At 45.5% G+C, this 23679-nt stretch overlaps 7 protein-coding genes across 10 annotated transcripts in view; 5 read left to right on the top strand and 2 right to left on the bottom strand.

Annotated features, from left to right (window-relative positions):
* LOC6624206 (uncharacterized) lies at nt 1-10942 on the top strand. Of its 2 annotated transcripts, XM_002047135.4 has the most exons (5): nt 1-659; nt 5984-6230; nt 6304-6427; nt 6485-8952; nt 9023-10942. In XM_002047135.4, the coding sequence occupies exons 1-5, from the start codon at nt 105-107 to the stop codon at nt 10837-10839; spliced, it is 5211 nt and encodes a 1736-aa protein (XP_002047171.1). In that variant the 5' UTR covers nt 1-104; the 3' UTR covers nt 10840-10942. The 2 variants fall into 2 exon arrangements, with proteins under 2 accessions (XP_002047171.1, XP_015031270.1); XM_015175784.3 differs by lacking the exon at nt 1-659 and having other exon boundaries at nt 6094-6230; nt 6288-6427.
* ebd2 (earthbound 2) overlaps nt 661-23679 on the bottom strand; it is a 27851-nt gene continuing 4832 nt past the window's right edge. The window contains exons 1-3 of one of the 3 annotated variants that reach the window (XM_070208564.1): nt 4726-5163; nt 2185-2460; nt 661-1746 (exon numbers count right to left, since the gene is read on the bottom strand). In XM_070208564.1, the coding sequence (XP_070064665.1) occupies nt 718-1746; nt 2185-2262 (1107 nt within the window). In that variant the 5' untranslated portion in view covers nt 2263-2460; nt 4726-5163 and the 3' untranslated portion in view covers nt 661-717. Of the gene's footprint in view, nt 1747-2184; nt 2461-2561; nt 2884-4725; nt 5164-23679 lie in introns of those variants that run through there. The other 2 variants (XM_002047136.4, XM_070208565.1) reach the window with 2 other exon arrangements.
* LOC138911135 (uncharacterized) lies at nt 11074-12471 on the top strand. Its single transcript, XM_070208566.1, has 2 exons — nt 11074-11527; nt 11586-12471. Exon 2 carries the CDS (start codon nt 12025-12027, stop codon nt 12367-12369), a length of 345 nt encoding a protein of 114 aa, XP_070064667.1. The 5' UTR covers nt 11074-11527; nt 11586-12024; the 3' UTR covers nt 12370-12471.
* On the top strand, nt 13013-14079 carry LOC6624700 (uncharacterized). Its single transcript, XM_002047138.4, has 2 exons — nt 13013-13115; nt 13166-14079. The coding sequence occupies exon 2, from the start codon at nt 13190-13192 to the stop codon at nt 14006-14008; it is 819 nt and encodes a 272-aa protein (XP_002047174.1). The 5' UTR covers nt 13013-13115; nt 13166-13189; the 3' UTR covers nt 14009-14079.
* Nucleotides 14019-15830, bottom strand: LOC6624675 (uncharacterized). The gene is made up of 2 exons (XM_002047139.3): nt 14879-15830; nt 14019-14812 (listed from the first exon to the last, which is right to left on the bottom strand). The coding sequence occupies exons 1-2, from the start codon at nt 14879-14881 to the stop codon at nt 14168-14170; spliced, it is 648 nt and encodes a 215-aa protein (XP_002047175.3). The 5' UTR covers nt 14882-15830; the 3' UTR covers nt 14019-14167.
* On the top strand, nt 15851-18401 carry LOC6624599 (trichohyalin). Its single transcript, XM_032435306.2, has one exon. The coding sequence runs from the start codon at nt 15966-15968 to the stop codon at nt 18321-18323; it is 2358 nt and encodes a 785-aa protein (XP_032291197.1). The 5' UTR covers nt 15851-15965; the 3' UTR covers nt 18324-18401.
* LOC6624507 (uncharacterized) lies at nt 18843-19527 on the top strand. The gene is made up of 2 exons (XM_002047141.4): nt 18843-19167; nt 19231-19527. Exons 1-2 carry the CDS (start codon nt 18995-18997, stop codon nt 19319-19321), a joined length of 264 nt encoding a protein of 87 aa, XP_002047177.1. The 5' UTR covers nt 18843-18994; the 3' UTR covers nt 19322-19527.

Raw genomic sequence — 23679 nt, forward strand, 5'->3', positions numbered from 1 at the left:
GTGTGCTTTTTGGATAAAATATATAACGTACCGGGATACCAAATTTATAGTTCATAGTTTAAATTTTCTTTTTTGCTAAATTAATAGTTACGTAATTAGCAAAAATGCTTAAAAAATTTGTCGAGGTTAATGCGGACGAAAGTCCTTCGGTGAATCCGTACGCCGTACGCACATATATGGGTGATAATGTCACAACAGAATGGAAGGTCGAGAATTGTCCGCCGCGTGAACGTGTCTGCCTAAAAAAGCCGCCAAACTCAACTATTTCCCATGTGCTAACCATTGAGGATGAGCTGCGCCGTTTGCACCAGAAGGCCGAAGAATCCAGGTTCGCTCGCCCATACAAGAAAACCTGTGAACTCTACGATGAGTTCACCATGTGTATAATACCGCAACGAACACCAGGCGAATTAAAGTCCAACGCCGAATTGCGTGAACGTGTCCTGATGGCCAAAGCCGACCCTGGACTGGTGGAGCACGACGCAAGACTGGATAAGATTTGTCCCAAAGATCTGGTCGCACTCAACAGTCCCATGAACATGAACGAGGAGGAAGAGGAGGAGGACGACGGAGAAGGCGAAGAAGAGAGCGAAGTCAAGCCACAGCTGGCCACACCAGAATGCAGTTCCGACATGATAATCATACCTGACAAGCGCATGGTAAGTGCTAACTGACTTTATTTTACGAGCTACGGCTAAGCATTAGTTAAGGTAAATTCTATTCAATCAACTCGATGTCATCTATGTCCGCATAAATGCTGCCCGGCGGCAGCTCCGGGGCTGGCAAAGCCGGCGTTTCGCCATTTATGGGCAGCGATAGGACGTGATAGGCGCCAGTTGTTGCTTGCTGCTGCATGTGCACGCCCAGCTGTGAGATCAGCTCCAATGCCTGCACATCGGAGTTCATCAGTGCGAATTGGTGTATGACGGCCAAGTGGGGAAAGACGCTGCCCAGCAGCGTGCAGGCACCCAGACTAATCGAGGCATCTCCGTCCAGCTGTTGCGGCAGTTGTGGCATTGGCGGCTCGTCCTCGCCATCCGATGTGCTGGCCGGCGAAGGCAGCACACTGGGCTCACAGGTCACCATTTCGATACCATCATCGTCTAGGTCCTCCGCATCGGAGATTTCGCTGTTATCGCTTGACAAGTTGACCAATTCAGGAGTTATTACGCCCATCTTGCCATCCAAGTCAATGTCGGCGAGCTCCTTTTGCATGAAATTGGGCAGCGCTTGCTTGAACTCCACTATAATCTGCTCCAGGGGCAGCACACTCGCCACCGGACAAGGGCCCGTGTAGCCCAGTTCATCCTCCTCGTACTTGTACTTGCTGCGAAAACGATTTAGCCAGCGATAGGATGGTCTAAAGGCTGGCAATTTGAGCACCGCAGCCATCTTGAGGGCCGTCTCCTTCAGCGTGTGGTTCGTTATGCTGACGCCGAGGCGCAGCTGGCGGCAGCGCTCCACCCATTCGTGCAGCAGAAAGCTGATGGCGCTCATCTCGAACTTGCGGCGCTTGCGCGTCATCTCCTCAATAATGATGGAGGCATCCGCCTCGCTGAGTGTCGCCAGCTGCTGCAGCAGCTCACGTTTCTTCTCCAGAATGCGACGTATTTGGGTTGCACAGCAATGGAACATCTTGGCCAGGCTGTTGCGCGAAATGTTCGTCTCATCGTAATAACGTATAACCGCAATTTTCTCATAGAAAGTCAAAATGTTGCGCTCATTGCGACGCGATTTTTCCTTGCCCTAGCAGAAAAGATTGGTATGCATTAGAGTATTCACCTTGAAAGGGTGGAGTTTAGTTCCACTATAAAAAGTAACGCCTTGTCAAAAGCCAAGAAAATTATGAAAACAAAAGTTAAAAGTTCAGTGGCGTAGCCACAGTCTCAAGGGGGATTTCTTGTGCTGCTCCTTTAAATACTCCTCAATCTGATATACTTCTTGCCCAATTTATGGCCGTTTTCAATTATTTGCAATATTTTATAATTGCCTTCCAGTAAGTTCCAATGAAGTTTGTGCTTATGCGAGTTACTCCCTTCTTAAAAAATTGCTGATTACGCCTCTGCCTACAATTGTTTGTCTTACGAATGCGCGTGTATGGTGCCATAAGCAAAAACGCACAACAAACCAACCCTCGCACAGCTTAAAGGCCAAGTTAATACAGCACGAGACATTCTCACTTACCCCTTTGCTCTTGTTGTTGCCTCTTTTTGTTGTAGTTGTTGCCGTCGCTGTGTCCATGGCTGCTGAACTGCTCGCCATATGCAGTTGCTATTATTCGCGTTTCCTCTTTGTCTGCTCTTCGGTAACCACAGCTGCGCAGCGTCCTCAAAATGAAAGCTCAAGCTGCTAAAAAGTCAATTGCGCGCTTGTTTTTGTTTTCTCTCGGAGAGAGCGTGTATTGGCGCTCTCTTCACGTGCACGTTTTGTGTGCTCTTCGTATTGCGACTCCTTTTAATGCTGCGTAAATAGAAAGAGTGTTTGCAATGATAAATATTGTTTTGTTAATGCCATTTTCATTTAGTTTTCATTGCAATTTTAGCCTAAATGTTTGCTATTACTTTGTTTTTTTGTTTAACTTTTCTCTGCTTTGTTTATTGTGTATGCTCGCTTTCTGTTTCAATTGGTTTTGTGCGCCGCTTCTACGGCTGCTTTTGTTGTTGTTGCTGCTGCTGCTGCTGCTACTGCCGGGGCGACATTTTTACACGCGTGCTTGGCCGCTGAGTAACACTTGTGCACTGTTTTTCGGTTTCAGGTGTTTGCCGTATGTTCGTTGCTGCTGTTGTTGTTATTGCTGCCCGTTGCTGTGGCCGTTTGCTTCCATATGAAATAAAAACGGTTCGCTATGCACAGGCAGACGCCTGTCACTTGACTGTATGTGTGTGTGTGCGCGCTTGTGTTTGTATTTGTATTTATGAGCGCGTTATTGTTGTTTGTAGCAACCAGAGTGAGTTAATGCAGCGCAAATTGATGCTTGCATATGTTAGAAAAGGATAGCGGTTTTATAACTTTTTTTTAATGATGCATTGAACGATAGGACTAGGACTATTGAAAAGTATTCTTTTGAACATGCTAGTTAATTAACTAGTTCTGCGCGCGGACGTTGAAAAGAAGACCACGCGGCAGCTACATACATACATGTATGTATGTACATACATATGCATATGCACACACACACACACACACACTAACGCTGCTGCTGCGCATTGCATTCGTTTCTATGCAAAAGCCAAGCGGTGTTGACGCTGGCGCCGCTGTCGACGTAGCTGCCGCTTAATTTTCGTTTCAGTTGTGCTCTTATTGTTAGTTAAATGTTTCGTTCTTGATTTCCTTTTCAGCGCTTTGTTTGTTATGTTTCAATTGTCAGGGGCGTAGGCAGTCATTTAATAATGAATATTTAATACGTTGTCCAATTAGATATGTAGTCTTAATGCATATAATTGTGGTTTAAGGGAGATTGTTAGTTGATTTTAAAATTTTACAAGTTGTTATTTCCAAGCGGCATTAAACTTATTAACTTTTGCAGATAACGCACAGCCAAACAGTAAATGCGGACATGTGATCCAATGCTTGTATGTATGTGTGAGCTCTTCAGTCTCGTACGCTATGCGGTTACAGTTAGAGCACACAATTATTATATTGATATTGATAAAACATTTTTTAATGTTTTATGGGGGGCGTATATTAAATGCGCCCGTTATCAATGCCTCTCCTCAGGCTGTGAGTGCAGTTAGATTTGTGAACAAACAACGAGTATTAAGAATATTTATCTGTAAAGATCCTTGCTGAAGATTAGCTCTACAAAAATGTGACAAAATGAGTGAATAAGTTTTTATAATATTTTTCCTATTGCTATTAGGGATAGCCCTGGCATCTCCTGCGTCCCTTTTGCTCTTAATAGCCTACGCCACTGCAGCTGCCATTGCTCTTTCTTATTGCGCTTTGCTGTGACGTCGCAACGTTTCTTTGCTTGCGCGTCTGTCTCTTGTGTACATGTGTGTGCGTGTGTGTGTGTGTGTTGTTATGGCCGCTCGCTACCAAGTCTGTTGTTGGTAGCTCACAAAAATGAAGAAAAAAACTGGCAGCGGCAACGGCACACACCTGGCCTCAAGTCTTTATTGCATGCTATGGGCTTCTTTTGTGTTTGGTTTGGCTTTTATGCAACTTCAGCATCTTAATGGCATATGCATACATATACTTCACACACACACACACACACACACACATTCGGAAGCAGCAAACGCAAACCCACACACATACATTTGTATGTTTATGGTATTCAATTGCGACTATGCTGACGTGGCCGCCTCTGGCTCCTTGCTAAACTTGAAAACAGGCTACAGCTGGCAAATATAGAAACACTCACTCACACACCACTCCCTTTCTCTCTCGCACACATGCATTTGTTGGCTGGCCCACAGATGCATTCATGTGTATGTGTATGTGTGGCTCTTTTTGGCATTTGCATGCCACGTGTTATGACTCTTATTCTATAACTGTGTTGTGCCTAGAGTTCTGCTTGCGTTTTTATTGATTTTATGCATTTTAATTGATTTATTTAAGAGGGATTCTAAAGTGCAGTCAGCCGCAGGCGCGCTCACGATTAGTAAATAAAATGCAAATAGCAACACCTGCAGTGCTGCCGCCGTCTCCTGCCTGCCTTCTCTGCCTGCCTGCTGTCTGCGTTCTCTGCTCTGCTGGCCCTTGCGTCATGCCCACACGTACCTGGTTTGACATTTTGCCAGCCACTCGCGTCAGCCGCATTTAAAGTTGAGAGGGTTGTTGTTGGTATTAGTAGCGCACAACGTCGCACTCGTGTTTATTGACGTCGTCGTATGCTATAAGTGCTCGCTCGCTTGGCTATATAGCTGGCAATTCCAGTGCTAGTTGCTGCAGCTGCTGCTGCTGCTGTTTTTTTTTCTTCTTTCTGTTGAATACTCTTTCGTATTTTTGTTAGATGACTTGTTTGTTCTGCAGCCAGCCCGACCTACGCTCGGCTCGAGTTTGTCGGGTTTTGGCTTTTAGTTGTGGTGTTCGTGTTGTTGTTGTTGCTGTTGTTGCTGTTGCTGCTGCTGTTGCTGCTGTTTCTGGCATTCGTGCGCTTGCGATAAGATTCGTGATGTGGCACTAAGCGCTGTTCACTGTTTACTGCTCTATGCGCTGTTTTGTGGCCGTCAGCGTAGCCAGCCAGCCATAGAGGCAGTCTCACACACACACACACGCATACACTAGCACACACACACAGCACATTCATAGAGCAGCACACCAACAGACAGTCGACTGTATAGTTAGCCAGTCTAGTTGGCATTTCGTGCTTACTTTATGCCGCTTACTAACTTCATAGTCAGCAGCAGCAATAGCGTTGAGTGCGGCATGGATTGGCTCTGGGCTTGGCCTCCATATTTAGCTCTATTTACGTACGCTACACATACATATACATATACATATATACGTATACATACATATATGGTATGTATGCATAGTATTTATAGGCGCGTTTATGCCGGCATCCGTGGCGTATGCGTGCTATTTTCAGCTTTGCAACTTGAAATGTCGCATTAACTCGCATATAAATGTGTGCGTTTGGGCCAGACAAAAGTAAAAAGCTTATAAACCAGCGCAGGAAAGACTCTCGGACATATAAAAGCACAACCCATTTGCGATAACTAACCATATGGACTGATTTGTAGGGCTGTGCCTAAAGCTGCCTCCAAGTTCATTTGGTATGGCTTCGCTTTAGTTTTTATGCGAAGTTCTCTTTTATGCGAAATTCTTTTTTATGCAGCAACGGGGGACAAAGTGCAGGCGAGGCACAGCCCACGTGGCGTATGCGTAATACCACGAACAACTTGGTTATTAAATATAGAAAACTAAACTAACGTATTTGAATGATAAAACACTCAAATAAAAACAGAAAGACTTGATATTTAAAGAATCGTAATTTTTCGTCTATATATTTTAATGATTTATTTCTGGCACTCAGCTTGAATTGAAACGTCCTAAGAGTCGCATTTATTTAAACGAAACACAAGTCGGCCCTCTGGAAGAGTTGCCTTTCCCAACGTATGATCCACGTGTCATACAAGAGGGATTGGAGGGCGAAAATCTGAGATCCTATGATATTATTGAAGGTTGCAATCCACAAGATTTGTGGACCTGGAATATGGGCCTGCAAAGGCGAGAAATTGAAATGGATCAGGATTTTATAACTGCTGCATTGCCGAAATATGGTTTGTTTTCATTGACTTCTCGACATTTGCCCGAGCAAATCTGCTAATAATGTTCAGGCCCATCCAAAAACAGGTCACGACATCGGACTCACCGTCTATAATATACCCACACAGCTGGAGAAAACCTTTACGGCCGAAATTGTGTTCGGTAATCGTAACATTTATCCTGAACCAAATATGGAACCATTTCGCCAGAGGTGAGCTGTAGGGCTTGGAAAATCAGTAATCTGGACTAATGCATATTGTTATTGCAGATACTATTATCGACCCAGCGAAATAGCTGCCATTATAATTGCCTTTGTGGAGACATATCAGGTGAATCCGGATTTCTGGACTGCCGGCACCATGGACGGCATATTGAAACGTGCCGTAAAGCTAACAAAGAAGAGCATTAATCTCAACTACAAGTCGGAGGATAATGACTTTGACATATTGCCGCAGGTGATGGAACGTCAGGCGGCTGTTAAGATCAAGATACACTTTACGGGTCAGTTCAAGAACGAGCCTAATATTTATAAGGCTCTGTCGTTGTTCTTTTCCAAATACAATGCCTGCATCTTTACCTCACGTGATATGTTTCTATTGATCTGGAAACGCTGCATCAATTCCTTCTTTATCTTCGATCCCAATGGACGCAACGAGCTGTGCCAGCGGGACTTCAAGGATGGCATGTGCTCCTTGATGGCCACACGCTTTATGGAGCACTTGGTGCATTTGATAACCAAGTTCAGTGACCTGACCGACAACGACGAGTTCAACATCTATGAAATAACACTGACACAGTATGGCAAGCTCAAGGAGGCGCCCATTAAGAAGGACAAGGAATATCACTACCACAAGCTCTGGGCCGTTGTTAATGAGCATTTCGCAGTAAAAACTGGCGGCAACAGCGGCATACAACAGCCCATTTCTGGCACGGAAAAGAACGCCTCGCTGGTCGTGTCGCTCATTGCGCTGATCTACTCAGAATTCGAGCTGGCCAAGCTGTGGCGACCCATGACCATTGATGATATTATTCGGTATGGCGTGGCCTACTACAAGACGCTGCGCAAAAAGTTTCGACTCGATGGTAAACGCTGGAAGAACAAGAAACCCGAATTGAATGTCGTCGATTTGCCGGAGATGTTTCTGATGGGCGCTTTCAAGGCAACGGTGCGCAAGTATCCCTTCCTGATAACCGGTCATGTGACCGACTGCAAATCGTACCTGGAATCCCAGCTAACCCATGCGCTGCAGGCCCTTTTCGAAAAGCCCGAGTGGCCGGCAGCCTTGCTACAGATTGATAATTCCGTGATGGCCATTTGGCGCGATCGCGAGTTCTTCTATGTTTTCGATCCGTTTCGACGCAATCGCGTCGGCATGGTGGTGGATCCTGATGATTATCGGATCAAGGGTCTGGCCGTATTGCAAATGCATACCACGTTCGATTCCTTTGTGCGGATTCTGTACCAGAATGCGTTGAAGATGCGTCGCGGTGGCAAATTCTTTATTCACGGTATTCGCACGGGCTGCATTCGCCCGTTACAGGTGATGACGCAGCAGTCGAACAAGTTTCCCGCGCTGCAAATGGGGCTGCCCACATTTACAGACGAACCGGCGGAGGCGGAGCTGGCCCAGAAGAAGAGTATTGAGAGCATACCCGAGGAGGAGCGCATTCCTGCGAAAGAGGAGAAGGAATTCATAGAGGAGCTCATTCTCGGCATTATCAATGGCATTATTAAGGATCTGCCTGAGCCGAAATTGGATCGCCCACATCTGTACAGACAGGCGCAAAAGGTGCTCCTGGCCACCGACAAGGAAAATCTGCGCGCGCTGCGTCTGAAGATAAAGCGCGGCTACGAGCTGGGCGAGGAGGAGGAAAAGCCAGATCTGAAGCGTGTGTTAACCATCGAGGAGGAGCTGGAGCTCAAATCCAATTACCAGACACTGCACGATGGCGCCTACATCATTATGGGCACCACAAAGCTGCCGCAATTGGATCCAGAAATGACCAAACTGGGCGGCGTGCTGGCAGCCCTTGTGGCCACGGCAGTCTCTGCCAAGTACAGAGTATCCACCTGGAATGCAGATCTTGTTGAGTTCTGCATCTATTCGGTCAACAAATTCGGCGATGACTATCAAAACTACGAGCTAATTCTGTCCTGCTTGCTGAACAAGAAGCTGCCAGACATAGCCGTTGGCGAGAGCAACTTCTCGCTGGTGGTCTCCGAAGTCTACAAGTCCTCGGTATCATCATCACTGCGCCAGGATCTGCTCGAGCTGCTCATCGACAACAATCGCGTCCTGGTTGTCTGTCAGCATTTCTCGTGCGTCATCTTCAAGCGCTACAATTTGCTGTACATGTTCATTGGCTTCCCCTGCAATGCGATTGGGTATCGCAAGGGCGGCCCAGGACCGGCCTGCATGATGCGCTTCATTGAGCTGGACTCGCTGATACGTCGCATTGAGTTTGGCTGCAACCCTCAGGGCTGTACGGTCATGAATTATATTGTGGCCGCCATAAAGATTGTGGATAATAACATTAAGGGTCGCTTCCGTCGCTGGCCCAAATCGGACGACGATGCAGAGTTCAATGCAGAGAGTTTGCGCAAAAAGAAGTTGCGCGAGCAGCGTCTGGAGAAGATGCGCTTCATTGACGAGGAGCTCAAGAAGGAGAACAAGCGCATACAGGACTATCTGGCGGCCAAGCGGGAGCACGAGGATCGTAAACATGGCAGAAAACGTAAGTGGCTTTTGCTTCTTTTGTCAGAATTCTAACGCAACACAAAACACAACTCTCACTTCTTACACAGCGGAGTACAAGGACCTGGGCATTGACGAGGGCATGGGCGAGGAGGAGATGGACTTTATGGATATGGAGGAGGAGGCCGAGGGCGAAGAGGAGGTCGAACTGAAGCACAAGCCCGGCAAGCGTCTGCCCAAGGAGGTACACAAAGCCTACAAGCCACGCCCCATTTTATACGGCTATCGCATGCGCGAGAAGGACTGCAACTTTAAGATCCAAGGCAGCATGAACATGGAAGGCCGTGAAGATGGCAGCTTCAAGGAGATCAAACCCTGCTACTTTGCCAGTGCCCTGGCCATACTCAGCGTCTCGCTGCGCCCGCTCAATCGCTGGAACTCGTATCGCATTGATCGGGTCATCACCCACGCCAAGTCCATTGCGACTCGTGTCTGCGATCTGGAGTCCGTCTTCGAGCGTGTGGTGCGCCATGTGACGATCGATGAGTACGAGTTCGACATCTGGATACGCATCTTGGAGCCGATGGGCATGTGGACGCCGGCACCGAAGCCGCCTACAGTTACCGCGGAAGCGGCGCTGACCACGATCAAGAAGAAGTTGCAGAAGGTGCTCAATACGCGCAAGTATTTGATGATCTTCACGCCGAATGGTTGCTTCGCCCTGTACCACGATGAGTTCTATCATCTGTTCGATCCATATGCGAGCATGGACAAGCCAGGCGAGGAAGAAGAGGAGGAGGCGGACAATGCCGATGGCGAAGAAGGCGACGATGGCAAGAAAAAGAAAAAGAAGTGCCCAAAGGGACCCAAACGCTATCCAGAGCGCAACACTGCCTCCTGGGTGCTATTTGCCGATGTGGATAGCATGCTCAAGTACATAGATAAGCGCTGTTCCCAGCCGGACTGGAAGGAGCAGAATCAGTATATGTTCTATGTGGTTGATGTGCTATCCTACAAGAAGGCAGCGCCCAACGCACGTATCCTACAGTTGCTGACTGATCTATCAATACCCATGACTTGCTCCAATCGCCAGTACGGACGTCCAGAGTATGAGATTTGTGCCACCAACGAGTCCCTGGGCTGGCTGGAGCTGGAGAACTGTCTGCCCGTGTGGAGCCGCATGAATCGACGCAACACAGCTGGAAAGTATCGCAACCTGCCGCTGAGCAAGCTAAAGAAGTACGACGTGGAGATTGAAGGTCGCCTGTGGTCCTTGTGGGGTAATCTGCATCCTGAGGCGCCTGTCTTCGAGGACCAATTGCGTGGACGTCAATATCTCGCCATCTATGTAGTCGCCTGTTGTGCGGCCAGTGTATACAACCTCATGGATTGGAGCGCCCAACTGCTGGACACAGTCGTCGTCAGTGGCAGCAAATACTTCCAGGAGAGCATAGCTCAAATAACGCAAGAGGACTATGAGTTCTCCTTGGAGAACCTCAACATCGATTGCGCCTTAGAAACAATTAACTTTGTAGTGCATATCGAGCACGTGTGCTACGGCAAGCTCTATCGCGTGCCCACCTTCAACCGCATGAATCTCTCCGAGGCGCTCATCTACTTCTTTAGCCATTACCAATTCGGCATTGTGATGGTTCGCAAGCGTGCATTGGCCATTGGATTCTGTCCGGGCCACGACGGGGGTTACTTCATGTATGATTGCCAGGAGAAGGATCAGCCGCTCTTCCCCAAACAGCAGGGCGCCTCGTACCTACTCCGCACACGACATCTGCAAGTGCTGCTCTACTGCATTGTGGTCACCCTGAATGTGCCCTTCTACAACATTGACTTTAGCATTCACAAGGTGGAGATGTTGCGTGAGGGTGCCACCGTTGAGAACGAGGAGGAGGAGGGCGGTGAGGGCGAATAGGAGCGACAGCGGTTCTCTTGTGTACATGAGGTGCTGTGTTTTAGTAAATATTTGATATGGATTTTTATGCAACGGCTTAGTAATAAACAGAATAACTACAAAACATGGCCAATAAGTCCGAAACGCATCCTAGAATCTCTTAGGTAAACGTATATTATGATTGTAGCATCTCGTACATATCTTTGTTAAACATGGAATGCTCCGGTTAAGTACTATACAAATCTCATTGGTGGAGGCTAAAACCATCAGTGAAACCCGAAATATTATGATAGTCCCATAAGGAGGCCTGCCTTATTAAGTTGCGACGGACTAACATTTAGGAGGTATTCTGGGGACTTCCACCCACACGGCTATACCGATTATACCGTCAAGTATTCCGTAGGACGACAGGATGTATTACAGCCCATGCCCGTCTGTTTGCCTGTGTCTGTACTAAACGTCGATTTTAGAGAATACGATTCAAAGTTCGGTGTATAGATTTTTTTAAAGAATTCATGAAGCTTTATAATACAATTTGGAAATCAGCCAACCAATAGTTCAAACGAACCTGTGCTGTGGAGCTGAGCTCAAGATATCTCCTAGTCGGCAAATGTTATCGATTCCAGGCACACCCTTTTTCATATTTCCTGAACTTGGTTTGGTACACTCAAATTTATCTCAAAATCTTTTTAAAGCTGCTTTTCACCTGGTAAGTATACGAGTTTCGATCAAGTAAGAAGGCAGCATTTAATGCGAGCCTTCTACAGTTGCTGTCGGGTAGATCGGATCCATGGCGCGAAATGAGTCAATACGCTGGATAGAACTGGAAAGCTGTCTGCCCGTGTGGAGCCGCATGAACCGACGCAACACAGCTGGAAAGTATCGCAATCTGCCGCTGAGCAGGCTCCACAAATACGACGTGGAGATAGAGGATCGCCTGTGGTCCTTGTGGGGCAATCTTCACCCTGAAGCCCCCGTGTTTCAGAGGAGGTTGCGTCGACGTCAATATCTCGCCAATTGCTGGACACAATCGTCGTGAGTGGCAGCAAATATTTTGAAGAGAGCATCGCTCAAATTCATCGAAAGGACTACGAATTCTCCTTGGAGAACCTCAACATCGACTGCGCCCTGGAAACAATCAACTTTGTAGTGCATATCGAGCACGTCTGCTACGGCAAGCTCTATCGGGTGCCCACTTTCAATCGCATGAATCTCTCCGAGGCGCTCATCTACTTCTTCAGCCACTACCGATTCGGCATTCTGATGGTTCGCAAACGTGCATTGGCTATCGGCTTCTGTTCAGGACACGCTGGCGGTTACTTCATGTACGATTGCCAGGAGAAGGATCAGCCGCTTTTTCCCAAACAGCAGGGCGCCTCGTACCTACTCCGCACACGACATCTGCAAGTGTTGCTCTACTGCATCGTCGTCACCCTGAATGTGGCCAAGCATAACGTTGGCTTTAGCATCCACAAGGTAGAGATGTTGCGCGAAGGTGCCACCGTTGAGAGCGAGGAAGAGGAGGGCTCTCCAAGCAAGCATGATCAGTAGAGTGGAGTAACAAAATCGGTCTTCCGGTGTATTTGGTCTTGTGATTTAGTAACTATTTGATACGCAATTTTAGAAAACGTTCTGCTAATAAACTTAATCAACCCGAAAACATGGCCAGTTGAATTATTCTAAAAACTTGTTGAAAATCGCACTAATAGTGCCTTAGACATGGTTATTCACGTGGGTAATGGCAGTTTTGGTCAAAAGCGTGAGACTGATAGTCCCATGTGTCTCTATTAGTCGCCTCTTACGACAAGCGATGACATGCTGTGGAGGTATTCTGTGCCCGCCAGCCACACGGGTGTATGTTACTGGGAGGAGGCATTTGGAATTTTAACAAATAGATTCTTGATCGGGAGTCTTGGTCTGAATTGATCTGCTTAGACCTGGCTGTTTGGCTATAGAGAAGCTCAAACCGATGGACTAGAGGACTTAAAGAAGTAATTTTTAGCGAATTAATTATTAATTAATTATTGTTTAAAACTCTCCCACTTCTGTCAATATATATACAACTTACTCTGCCAAAAATATATGATCATGAACCTCTTCATTAAGCTGAGTCTCTGATATCCTGGTACTTCTTAGTCTAGCATTATTGATTGAATGTTTTTTTTTTTTTTTTGATTAAACTACTTTGCTTTTTTCAAATCAAAACATTTCATATATTTTTCCAAATAGATTTTATGATGGGACTTTCAAAATCTTCAGAAAATCTGTAAATCTACTCTGAGGCTGTTCTATTACAGGTAAGTCTTCCGAAAGTTTGGACCAACCTCATATTGCTTGTATTCCATAGCTCGCATCGGGTGTGTCACTTCCAATGGCTTTCAAGAAAAATGAATCAATATGCTGGCTGAACCAGCAGAACAGCCTGCCCGTGTGGAGCCGCAGGTACGGACGGAACACGGCCGGAAATTATCGGAACAAGCCGCTGAGCAAACTCAACAAATACGACGTGGAGATTGAGGATTGCCTGTGGTCACTGTGGGGCAATCTTCACCCTGCGGATCACGTCTTCCAGAAGAGATCGCGTGGACGTCAATATCTCGCCATCTACGTGGTCGCATGTTGTGCGGCCAGCGTTTTCAACCTGGCGGAGTGGAGCGGCCAACTGCTGAACAAGATTGTCACGAGTGGCAATAAATATTTCGAACAGAGCATCTCAAAGGCAAGGAACAAATGTAACGCTTTACGAAACATGAGCATTGACTGCGCCCTGGAATCCATCAAGTTTGTGATCTACACCGACCAAGTCTGCTGCGGAGAGCTCTATCGTTATCCCACACGTAGCCATATGAATCTCTGCGAGGCGCTAAACTTCTTCTTCAGCCACCATCAATTCGGCATTCTGAAGGTGCATAAGCGTGCATTGGCTATTGGATTTTGTTTGGGCGAGAAAGGAGGTTACTTCATGTACGATTGCCAGGAGAAGGGACATCCGGTGTTTACCAAGCAGAAGGGCGGTTCGTACCTGCTTCGCACACGCCACTTACATGTGCTGCATTACTGCATTGTGGTCACCCTGAATGTGACCAGCGAGAATGTTAAATTTAGCATCCACCGGGTGGCGATGTTGCGTGACGAGGCTCCCCTTGGAGCAGAGGAGGAACGGCGCTTTCTCGGCGACGGAGATCAATAGAGAAGTGAGATACTATGTCAAGTAAAATCTATAAAATTGTTTTACAATAAACTGAACAATCACAAAACAAACGTTTAGTACTAAATAAACATTTAACAACTATCTGATGACTGGGATTGGAACGAAGTCAAACCGTAAGTCAGCTGGGGATTCGAGTATTTAATGCCTCAGACGCTGCTCCTGGGCGGCCTGCTTGTAATGATAGCCATCCTGGCGCAGCTCGTGAGCTGGCTGCGGCTCGAAGGCCAGAGTCTCGGCATCGGATGGGGCCATCGGCTGTTGCACGTCCAGTATGTAGGGCATCTGCTGATCCTGTTCCTGATATTGCTGATAGATGTACTGTGGCTGGTCGGCCTGCTGTGCGGGCGGCAGGTAACGCATGGCGGGTGCAGCCTGGGGCTGAGGCTGAGCTGGGGCTATGTGCTCCATGGCTGGCTCTGGCATCATTTCGGGCTGCATCATTGGCTCGGACTCGGGCTGAGCTGGGGGCAAATAACGCGTTGCAGGCATGGTGGGCATGGCGGGCTGAGACGGCGGAAGGTAGCGCGTTGGGAGCATTTGCTCTTGCTGTGGCATAGCTGGTGGCGTCAGCTGGCTGCTGGGCGTAATCTCCATGGCGCCCTGCTCATTCTCGCGCATATAGTCCACCTGCTCGGGCAGTTCGCGCAGCTCGTGTTGCTCGATAGTCATATGCTCCACTTGCTCCGGCTTGGGTGGCGGCAAATAGCTGCTGGACAGGTGCGAGACATCCGCTGAGGCCAAAGCCAAGCAAGCGCAAGCGGCAAGTGCGACGAAGCTGATTTTCTGCGTGAATAAGTCCATTAACTGGCGGGCACCTTTTGGAGCACTTCTGTCGGCCCGTTTACTCACCATGTTGTCCGTTGTTTGGCTGCGAAGCGTTTGATAGCTGACTAGATGGCACTCGGAGTATTTATACGAACTCTGGCTAGACCTTCGACGGTGTGAGTGCTTCAATATTTGGCTTGGCCTGATGCCTTGTTCCGCTATTTATCTTACTTTTGCGCATCTTATCAACTAACATTCAAACGTTGCTGAATCACTGGTCAAAGTCAATAATAGAAAAAAAAAATGCAAAAAACTGATCAGAGCAACAAGTGAACCGATCCGAAATTCAATTGGACGCGGCTTAAGCCGATTTTTGGCTGGCGCAGCCTTTTCACGGGCGGCGTTTGACAATTTCAATGGCTCTCGAGCTCTTCGGGCCGGCGGCATGACAACTGGAGCATTGGGCCATGCCTGGTTAAAATATTGCCTTGAGGTATCTCTCTCTTTCACTAACTATTTCTTATTATTGGTTTGGCACTGTCTTCGCCTTGGCGCAGCTGTGAATTTCACGGTCAGCACGTGGGCCACAAGTGACTTTCGAGTGTGCAATTGGTTCGTGGGCCACGCAGGTGAATGGGCTCATAAAGAGAGGCTAATCTGCATATGTTTATATTTGTTGGATAAACATTAACACAAGCAACAATTCAACATGTGAAAAACCATAATTGACTGTAAAATTGAAAGAAAATATCAAACAGAAAGACTCGCCTATAAAATTCCCTTGCAAACAAATGGCAAATGGCTTGTGGACTAACCTGGTTAGTTATTAACCCAATTTGCATATTCGCTCAGCTCAATATGTTCCTAGAATAGCTTCAATATGAGCCTATGATATTAACTCACTTCGAGTCGTTTAAATCGCGAATAATAGTCTTCTTTTGTGCCTTGCACATTCTCTGACCACCTTGTGGAACACTGTTCCCAGTTGATTTTAAATCACATGCATTTAAATCTAAAGCTCTACGCTTTAGTTCTCATTTGGATCGATTGTAATAGTAGTTAGGTGGGGTTCTCCGTCTTTTTAAAATTAGTTTATATTTTTTGTAATTTAATTTTGCATAAACTTACTTTTATTTTGGCCAGCTGTTTTTACCACTTAACCTCTTCAAAAATGTATACGTGTACTATGTGCGGCTTGAAGAAGTCGCAGCTGGGCAGTAATCCGGATTTTGAGTTTCGCAGCCGGCGACGTCAAGCCGAGGAAGCCTACATAGAGGGCATATCAGATTGGTGCTCAAAATGTGAAGCTCTTCGATTTTTTTTCAAGTCCGACGATGGCAAAGAGTCGCCTCAGTATTTGGAGGAGCAGCCAAAGAGGAAACTGGCTAACTATATGCTCGAGGCGACAGCCAACGGTTGCCAGGATAATAGGCAGCAAAGGTCTAAGGGCAAAAAAGACGGTCAGGACAGGAATCGAAAGATGCAACGCGACCTGCGTCACGAGGCACGCAAGGTTATGAGGCAGGAGCTGTTGGCTGGCCTGCCATCCCAGCTGCCGCGCGGCTCCTTGTGGGAGCGCAAATTGAGGTCCTATAGTGAAGATCGTGATCGCCCCAGCCGTCGCGTCCAATCAACAGATGAGCGTCGCTCCAAATCGGTGGTAAATGAGTCATTTCATCAATCGCGCTTGGACAAACAGCAGGCCGAACGTCGCAGCTGCCTGGCCAAGGACATATCAAAATTGGGCATGAAGCCGGATAAGCGTGTGCACTTGGAGGATCTGAACGTAATAGAGGAAAATGGGCTGCTTAATAGCTTGCTGGACCAGATGGAGGACCATGATACTGATACTCGTGGGCCTATAAGCTTTAAGAGCAAGCTGCCCATAGGCAAGCTACAGGAAATGGAGCTGTTGAATCCGTGGCAAGAAGAGGTGCAACGGCGCACAAATCAATTGCTGGCCAACAGTGCCAAAAAGGAGCTTAAGGCAGCACGAGATCGTATCATGGACTTCAGTTTGCCAAAAACTCTGGACTACGATAAAAAGCGAAGTTTTAACGGGCCAATTGGTGTGACCAAGAGGCTTACCGTGGACGAGGTGGCCAGAGATATGAAGAAAATGGAGAGGGAGGAGTTCAAGGAACATCTACACAATAAGCTGGTGGAAAAGAAAAATCTGGTCGGCGAATGGGAGCGCATACGTCACCGTGTCGAGGATGAATGCAACCGCGTCAAAGCAGAGCTAATCGAGCTAAAGCGACAGCGGGACTTAGAAATGGAACGAAAGCCGAAAGTCAGCCATGAAAGTGGCATAGAGCGGCAGCGAGGCGGTGCCCAGTTTGGGCCAACATATTCAGATAAGGAGCAAACTAATGATCTGGAAAATATAAAGAATGACCACGAGAAGACTATCGGTGATGCATTAGACGAGAAACTGGAGAACATGTTAGACACGCTGCATGAGAATACGCAGAAAATCGAATCGAGCGTAGACAAGGTGGACAAGAATCTGTTATTTGAGCCCAGCGCACCGCTGGCGAGTCAAACGGAGTTTGAAGAAAGCGAAAAACAAACCGATATTAATCCAGATGACAGCGTGGACGAGATGACAGAGCTGAGCAAGCATCAGGAACCATTGCAACTGGTTACATGTGAAAATTCTGAGCTTAGCACCATGAAGCCCAAGCGTCTGCTAAGCAAGCTTCACATGCTGGTGTCCACGGTGCAGCGGGCCAGATTCCGTGGATTTCCTGAGGATCCACAACAGTTGCTACAGAATTTAACGCCCAAAGAGCTGATGGATCGCCGTGATCCACCGCCGGCACAGTTCTCCACCCTGCCGTGCAGCCCCAATGAGCTAATCAGTCTGTTGTCCCTCAAGCGGGAGGTCCTGCAACCACATGTGGCACGCCCGCTGAAAGTCTGCCGCTCGCCCATTTTCTGCCCCGATGCTGATTGCAGGCGTATGTTCTTCATTTCCGACTTCAACGATCATCTGACACACGAACATCCCTCGCTGGCCATGGAGCGCATTACCCCCTGCAAGGCCAAGACCTTCTTTCTGGACACGCGCGTCACACTGTTGAATAAAGCCAAATGCAATATGGTCTACTTTGTCAAGGACAAGTTCATTGACAAGAACACCGAAAAGTATCCCGATCTGCTGCCGGTGCTCGTGATGACCGCCCGCTTGCACGCACCCGACTTTTTTACATCCAACAATCCTGCCAAGCCGCGCTCCACCGCAAGGGCTGGTGGCTCTGATCAGGAAATCTTTCTCATCTGGCTGACCAGCATTCGACCCGACGATGTCAAAATTATTGGCACCATATCCGTTTGGCCAACAAGTAGCCGACCCATTGTCGAATACCTGATGGTGCAAACCAACGAGGTCTACAATATTCGTTCGGCCCAAAAGCTAAAGACCATCTATAACAGCAATCGTGTTATGGCCCTGCCTGGCAATTTTGTCAACCGAATGACCGACGGTGGCAAACACCTTTTGGCCGTACAGGTGTTGATTCATTAGTTTTATCTTTGGTAACGATTCGATATAAATTTTAATCAAGTGAATTTTATAAATAAATTGTGGGAGGGAATCATTTAATTGCTATACTTATTCATTTAATGGAATTTATATTAGACCGTTTCTGACTGTGATTTCTACATAAGTATATATAGACATATATATGTTTGGGTTAACTAAAGCATGGCAGGATCGCCATATTCGAGCTTCATATCCAAAATGCAATGCAGATAAGAGTTCACACCAAATGATTTTTTTTTCTAGTTCTCCAATCTACACACATTTATATATTTTCCATATATTTTCAAATTTTTGATATAATTTTTGGTTTGATTCAATTCCCAAAGCATCCGAAAATGTTGCATGCTTTTAGGCAGCACACATAACATTTTGTCGCAATGCAAACAAGTTTGTTGCTTAGGATCTTATTAGCCGGCAATAGAAATTTGTTTTATTTCTAAGCTTGCCGGGCAGGCTGTGCTTTAGTATTTCACAACAACAACAAAAAAAAATACACAATTCAAAGCTTCAAATCATTTTAGTTTAGTTGCTTTCATTCTTCGGTCTTTTTGAAGGAAAAAAAATTTTTTTAAGGAAACTATATTTGGGCACTGTAAACAGAAATTCCTAGAAGACTTTTGGTTAGTATCTAGTGCTAGTGTGTTTACCAGATCATGTCTTCACAGTTTGGTGTCGAAAAGTGCGGAGGCGAGGGCTCTGAGGCGGCCGGCGGTGCCGCTGTCATCAATTCCCTGACCAGTGAAATGTCTCTGGAACTGAAACCATCTCCCAAGCAGACTTGTATTCCACTGCATCAGCGTCAGCGTATGGTCAATTCGGAGACAAGGTGAATGCAATAATTCATTGATTGAAAGAAAGCGAATAAAAACTGAACTTGTCCCTGTCGCAGTGTCAACTCGAAAAAACTGGACATTGACATGCCGGACAAGTCCTGGTCGGTGCTGTATATCGGTGCCAAGAAGGATGAGAACTTTGAATAGCAGCTAAACTGTGTGGTGCATTCTAACAAAATGATGTATTTTCGAAACAAAGTGCTCTCTATATCAGCTATTTAGTTAAGCTACCATCGTCTATGAACAGCCTGGCCAGCCCATAATAATTGTGATCGACTTTACGCATCCACATCTTCCAGTCACCCAATGCTTTAATATACAAATTCCCACTCGTGCCAGTGCATACTATATCATGCTCCCCAATGTCTTCTTCATTTAGTTGTTTTTTTTTTTTTGTTTTTATAAAACACATGTGTGGGTGGTAATACTCTAGGCTAGCATTCGCAGCCAATTGCAATTGACGTTGAGGTTTCGCTTTTATTTTTACCCCGGCTTCGTCTCGCAGACAGCGATTGTGATTAATGGCGACGCCGTCATTGAATGCGATCTGGCGCTAAATATGCATGACCACGAGTCGCTTCATGATGTCATTTCACGAATGATAGTGCCAGAATCATTGAATGGCACTTGATATGCGGTATATGTGCCATATTTAACGCGCGTCTTGTGTCGCCAAAGAAGAGCCCAGCATCAGCTCTTGACGAGTGACAAATGAAACAATGTACGACCAGCTATCTGGAATTGGCGGAAATAATGGCTTAATGATACAAATGACGTGTCTTATTTAATACTTGACATGACTTGAAATACGTGTGAAATTGTCGAGTAACCGATATACATGATAATGATCATGACATGTGCTAACCATTTTTCAAACTTGGGATCTCTGAATTACATTAATTAAAATGTTTTGTCTCACGTCGGTTTGTGAACGTAGCTTTTTACATATATGAATTTAAACTTTGGCTTGAATCTTGTCGCATTATTTCAATTTCAAATCGAAATTTAAACATTAAGACGTACCAAATATTTTCACAAATTCATAGCCACTGCCTCCTCTATAGTTGAGTCCACCTTTACTATTGTTCATGGCGCCGCCTCCTCTTTTACTTAAGCTGCCATCTCCTCCAATATCAAAGCCGCCGCCTCCTCTATTACTTAAGCTACTCCTTCTTCCATTACATATATTCCCTTACACATACATACTTAAATACATACATATATACATATATACATACATACATACATACATACATTCGTATATACATACATACATACATTCATACATACATACATACATACATACATACATACATACATACATACATACATGCATACATACATACATACATACACACATACATACACACACACACACACACACACACATACATACATACATACATACATACATACATACATACATACATACATACATACATACATACATACATACATACATACATACATACATACATACCTACATACTTACATACATACATACATACATACACACATACATATATACATACGATGGCCATGCCTCCTGCTCCGGTCCGGTTGGTCTCCCTGCTGCTCCTTCGCCATGCTCCACTGTTTTCAGCGTTACAGCTGCTTGCGCCTATTTTATAGGTGCAGCCTGCAAGTCTTACTTACACTTTTGAGAATCGAGGAGGAGGGCAGCTTTAACAAATACGTTTTCTTATTAAAATTTGCCACGCAACAAGCCAAATTGGTCTGTTATTGGTATAGAAGACAACCCGACATACATCCACACATACATGCATACATACAAACATACATACATACGTGGGTACATACATACATACGCCCCTTGGTCGTTCTTTCGATTTTTACAAAAGACCCTGATCTCGAACCAGCTAGAAATCCAGGTGAAAATGAAAATTGTAATTCCCACCTTGATTTTCAATTCTAAGAAAACTTAACAGGCAGTCGCACGAGAGAAACGTGTGTTTTATATTTTTATCCTCCCACCCGCTTTCTCATTTTCTCATATTCTCACTTTCGATTTGTTTATTTGCCGGCAATTCAGCGACACACTGCCAAAGACCTTTCACCGTAAACACTTAAAAATAGCGCATGAGCACATAATTGCACACACAGCAATGCATATAGAATCACACACACCGGCTCACAATGTTTTAATTAATGAGGTAACAGACAGCGACCAGACAAATAAAATGGGGGCGTGCCAATTGTTCGTGTGGTAAGCGAATGACGCAGAGTTCGCTGTGGCCCAGAATGCATTTGGGTTGCCTCTAAAATTCTGGGAATTATGGAAGGGCTATGCGCAGAGAACCTTCAAAGTTTTTAAGAACTCTTCAAAGCTAATACGCTAATTGTAAGGTTAAATTGTTGTTAAAGGTTTGGCAATAAATTGGAATTGCAAATTGAGCTTCAAATTCTTAAAGAAATTTGGTACCCTAACATAAGAACGGTGAGAATAAAATAAATCTCCAAGACAGGTATTTTTCCAGTTACACTTGAAGAGAACACACGAGCAAAGAGGAAATTCGCATGTCAACAGTTCAATTAATTATTATAAAAAAATTAAACATTAAAAAAAATGAGGCAACACTCGAAATAGTGAGCGGAATTTGCATGTCAACAGTTTAATTAATTCTTATAAAAACTTTAAAATAAATATGCATATGCAAAAGAATGAATTGAAATAGGGGCTCGTACTGAGCACCAGAAAATAATTTGGCGCTGTTTCATTTCCGCATTTTTTTGGCTGTATTCGCATTGCCTTGGCACTAGGCCACTTCCTCAGAAGAGCATTCAAATTGATGATACATTTTTGCACTTGTTAATTTGTTTTGTTCATTTGCACAAAATATGGTGTAATAAAATCAATGCAAATAGAAAAGATGTGAAACAATTGAGAATGTCCAAGTGGCATGAGATCATCGCAATTTGTGTAAATGGTCTGAGTAAATTATCGTGGGAGCAAGGATTTTACATTTGTCTGGCCGCACTGAAAAATGCTGTGAAAACTATTTGCTTGAATACTATTCGAGCAAGTTTTCTTTCATTCCACTAGATCTTACGAGCTTCCCATAGACATATAGCGCATATAGCTGTTGCTCGTAATTGAAATGGACCACAAAATCGCTCAGCCACGTTTTGGATTTTTATGGCGTGCGCCGCCAACTTCAAAGTTGCCTACATCAGTGGGTATTCTTTTGTGGTTCTCTCTGCCTTTCTTTCTGGCTGATCTTCACGTCTGATTGATGGCTATGATTGATGAGCTCTACCAGTTGGCCGCAACTGGTCGCCTGCAGCAGGCCCGCTCTACCCCGCCCCGTTGGCTCCAAATCCAAATCGGCGGCCTGCGCGCTTTTAATTTATTTTCGCACAAAAATGCTGCCGCCCAAATTGATACAATTGAACTTTGCTGTACTTTTTATACGCTTTTTATTGGACTCTCTCATTTCAATGCTTCCCAGAGCTCTTCCCGGCTGCATAAAATGCCGTTTCTCCAATTTCAACCTTTTAAATATTTGCATAACAGCAGCAAAGTCCAAAGTGCAAGCTGAAAAAAATGTGTTTCAGATGTCCGAATAAACACTTTGCACGGTGGGCAAGAGAATACACAATTCTTGCTTTTGCAATTCAAACGTATTTAAACATTTTTACCATATGACAAAAATATAATGAATAATTAGAAAAATATTAACATATTCTGATCATTTAAGTTTCAATTTGAACACTTTCACATATGTATGTAGTATCGTAGCTCGCCCCACTGTGCAGCCCATCGTCATTTCGACTCTTACATGAAATTTTCATTTTCATTTTTGGGCAAACTCTCCGATTTCCATACAGCAAACATGAGCATGAGCATAAAATTAAATATTCATAAGAATTGGCAAGTCATTTAGCCAAACGGCAATGGCATTGCATTTGCCAAGGTGCCCGGGGAGAGGGGCATGGCGGACAGACAAAGCGAAAGGTGGCCCACTGCCCGAAGAGGGAAGAATCTAGGCGCGCGGTTATGATTCCGTTTTGGCCACGATTGCAATGCGGCTTTGACAGCTTGGTTGCTGTTGACGATTGACGCTTGGCAGTGGTTTCGGTGGTGCAATTGTGGTTTTTATTGCCGTTATTGTTGTCTTTTGGACAATGTGTCATTGACACGATTCCGTGGCTGCGGCTGAGACTTCGTTTGCATCTTTAATGCGTTTTGCACAAAAGTTTTAAGCCGCCAAAAGGCGCAACAGCAAAAAGCAATTATTTCGTGCAAAGTGCAGCTAATTTTCGCTTTCTGGTTGACAAATTGAATTTCACTCGCTGCACTCGACTCGCTCGAGCGGGCACGAGGGGTGGCCTGTCCAATGCGGCGTATACGTGCTGTGGCCAGTTTGCGGCCAATTTCCATTTGCTTACCTGGCCATACACGAATCTGTGCATATGTGCCAGCTACTTTCGATGCACACTACATACTTGCTAATTAACAAAATAATTGATTAATTGGCGTATCT

This window comes from Drosophila virilis, chromosome 3 (genome assembly GCF_030788295.1).
Source record: "Drosophila virilis strain 15010-1051.87 chromosome 3, Dvir_AGI_RSII-ME, whole genome shotgun sequence".
Classification (NCBI taxonomy): domain Eukaryota; kingdom Metazoa; phylum Arthropoda; class Insecta; order Diptera; family Drosophilidae; genus Drosophila; species Drosophila virilis.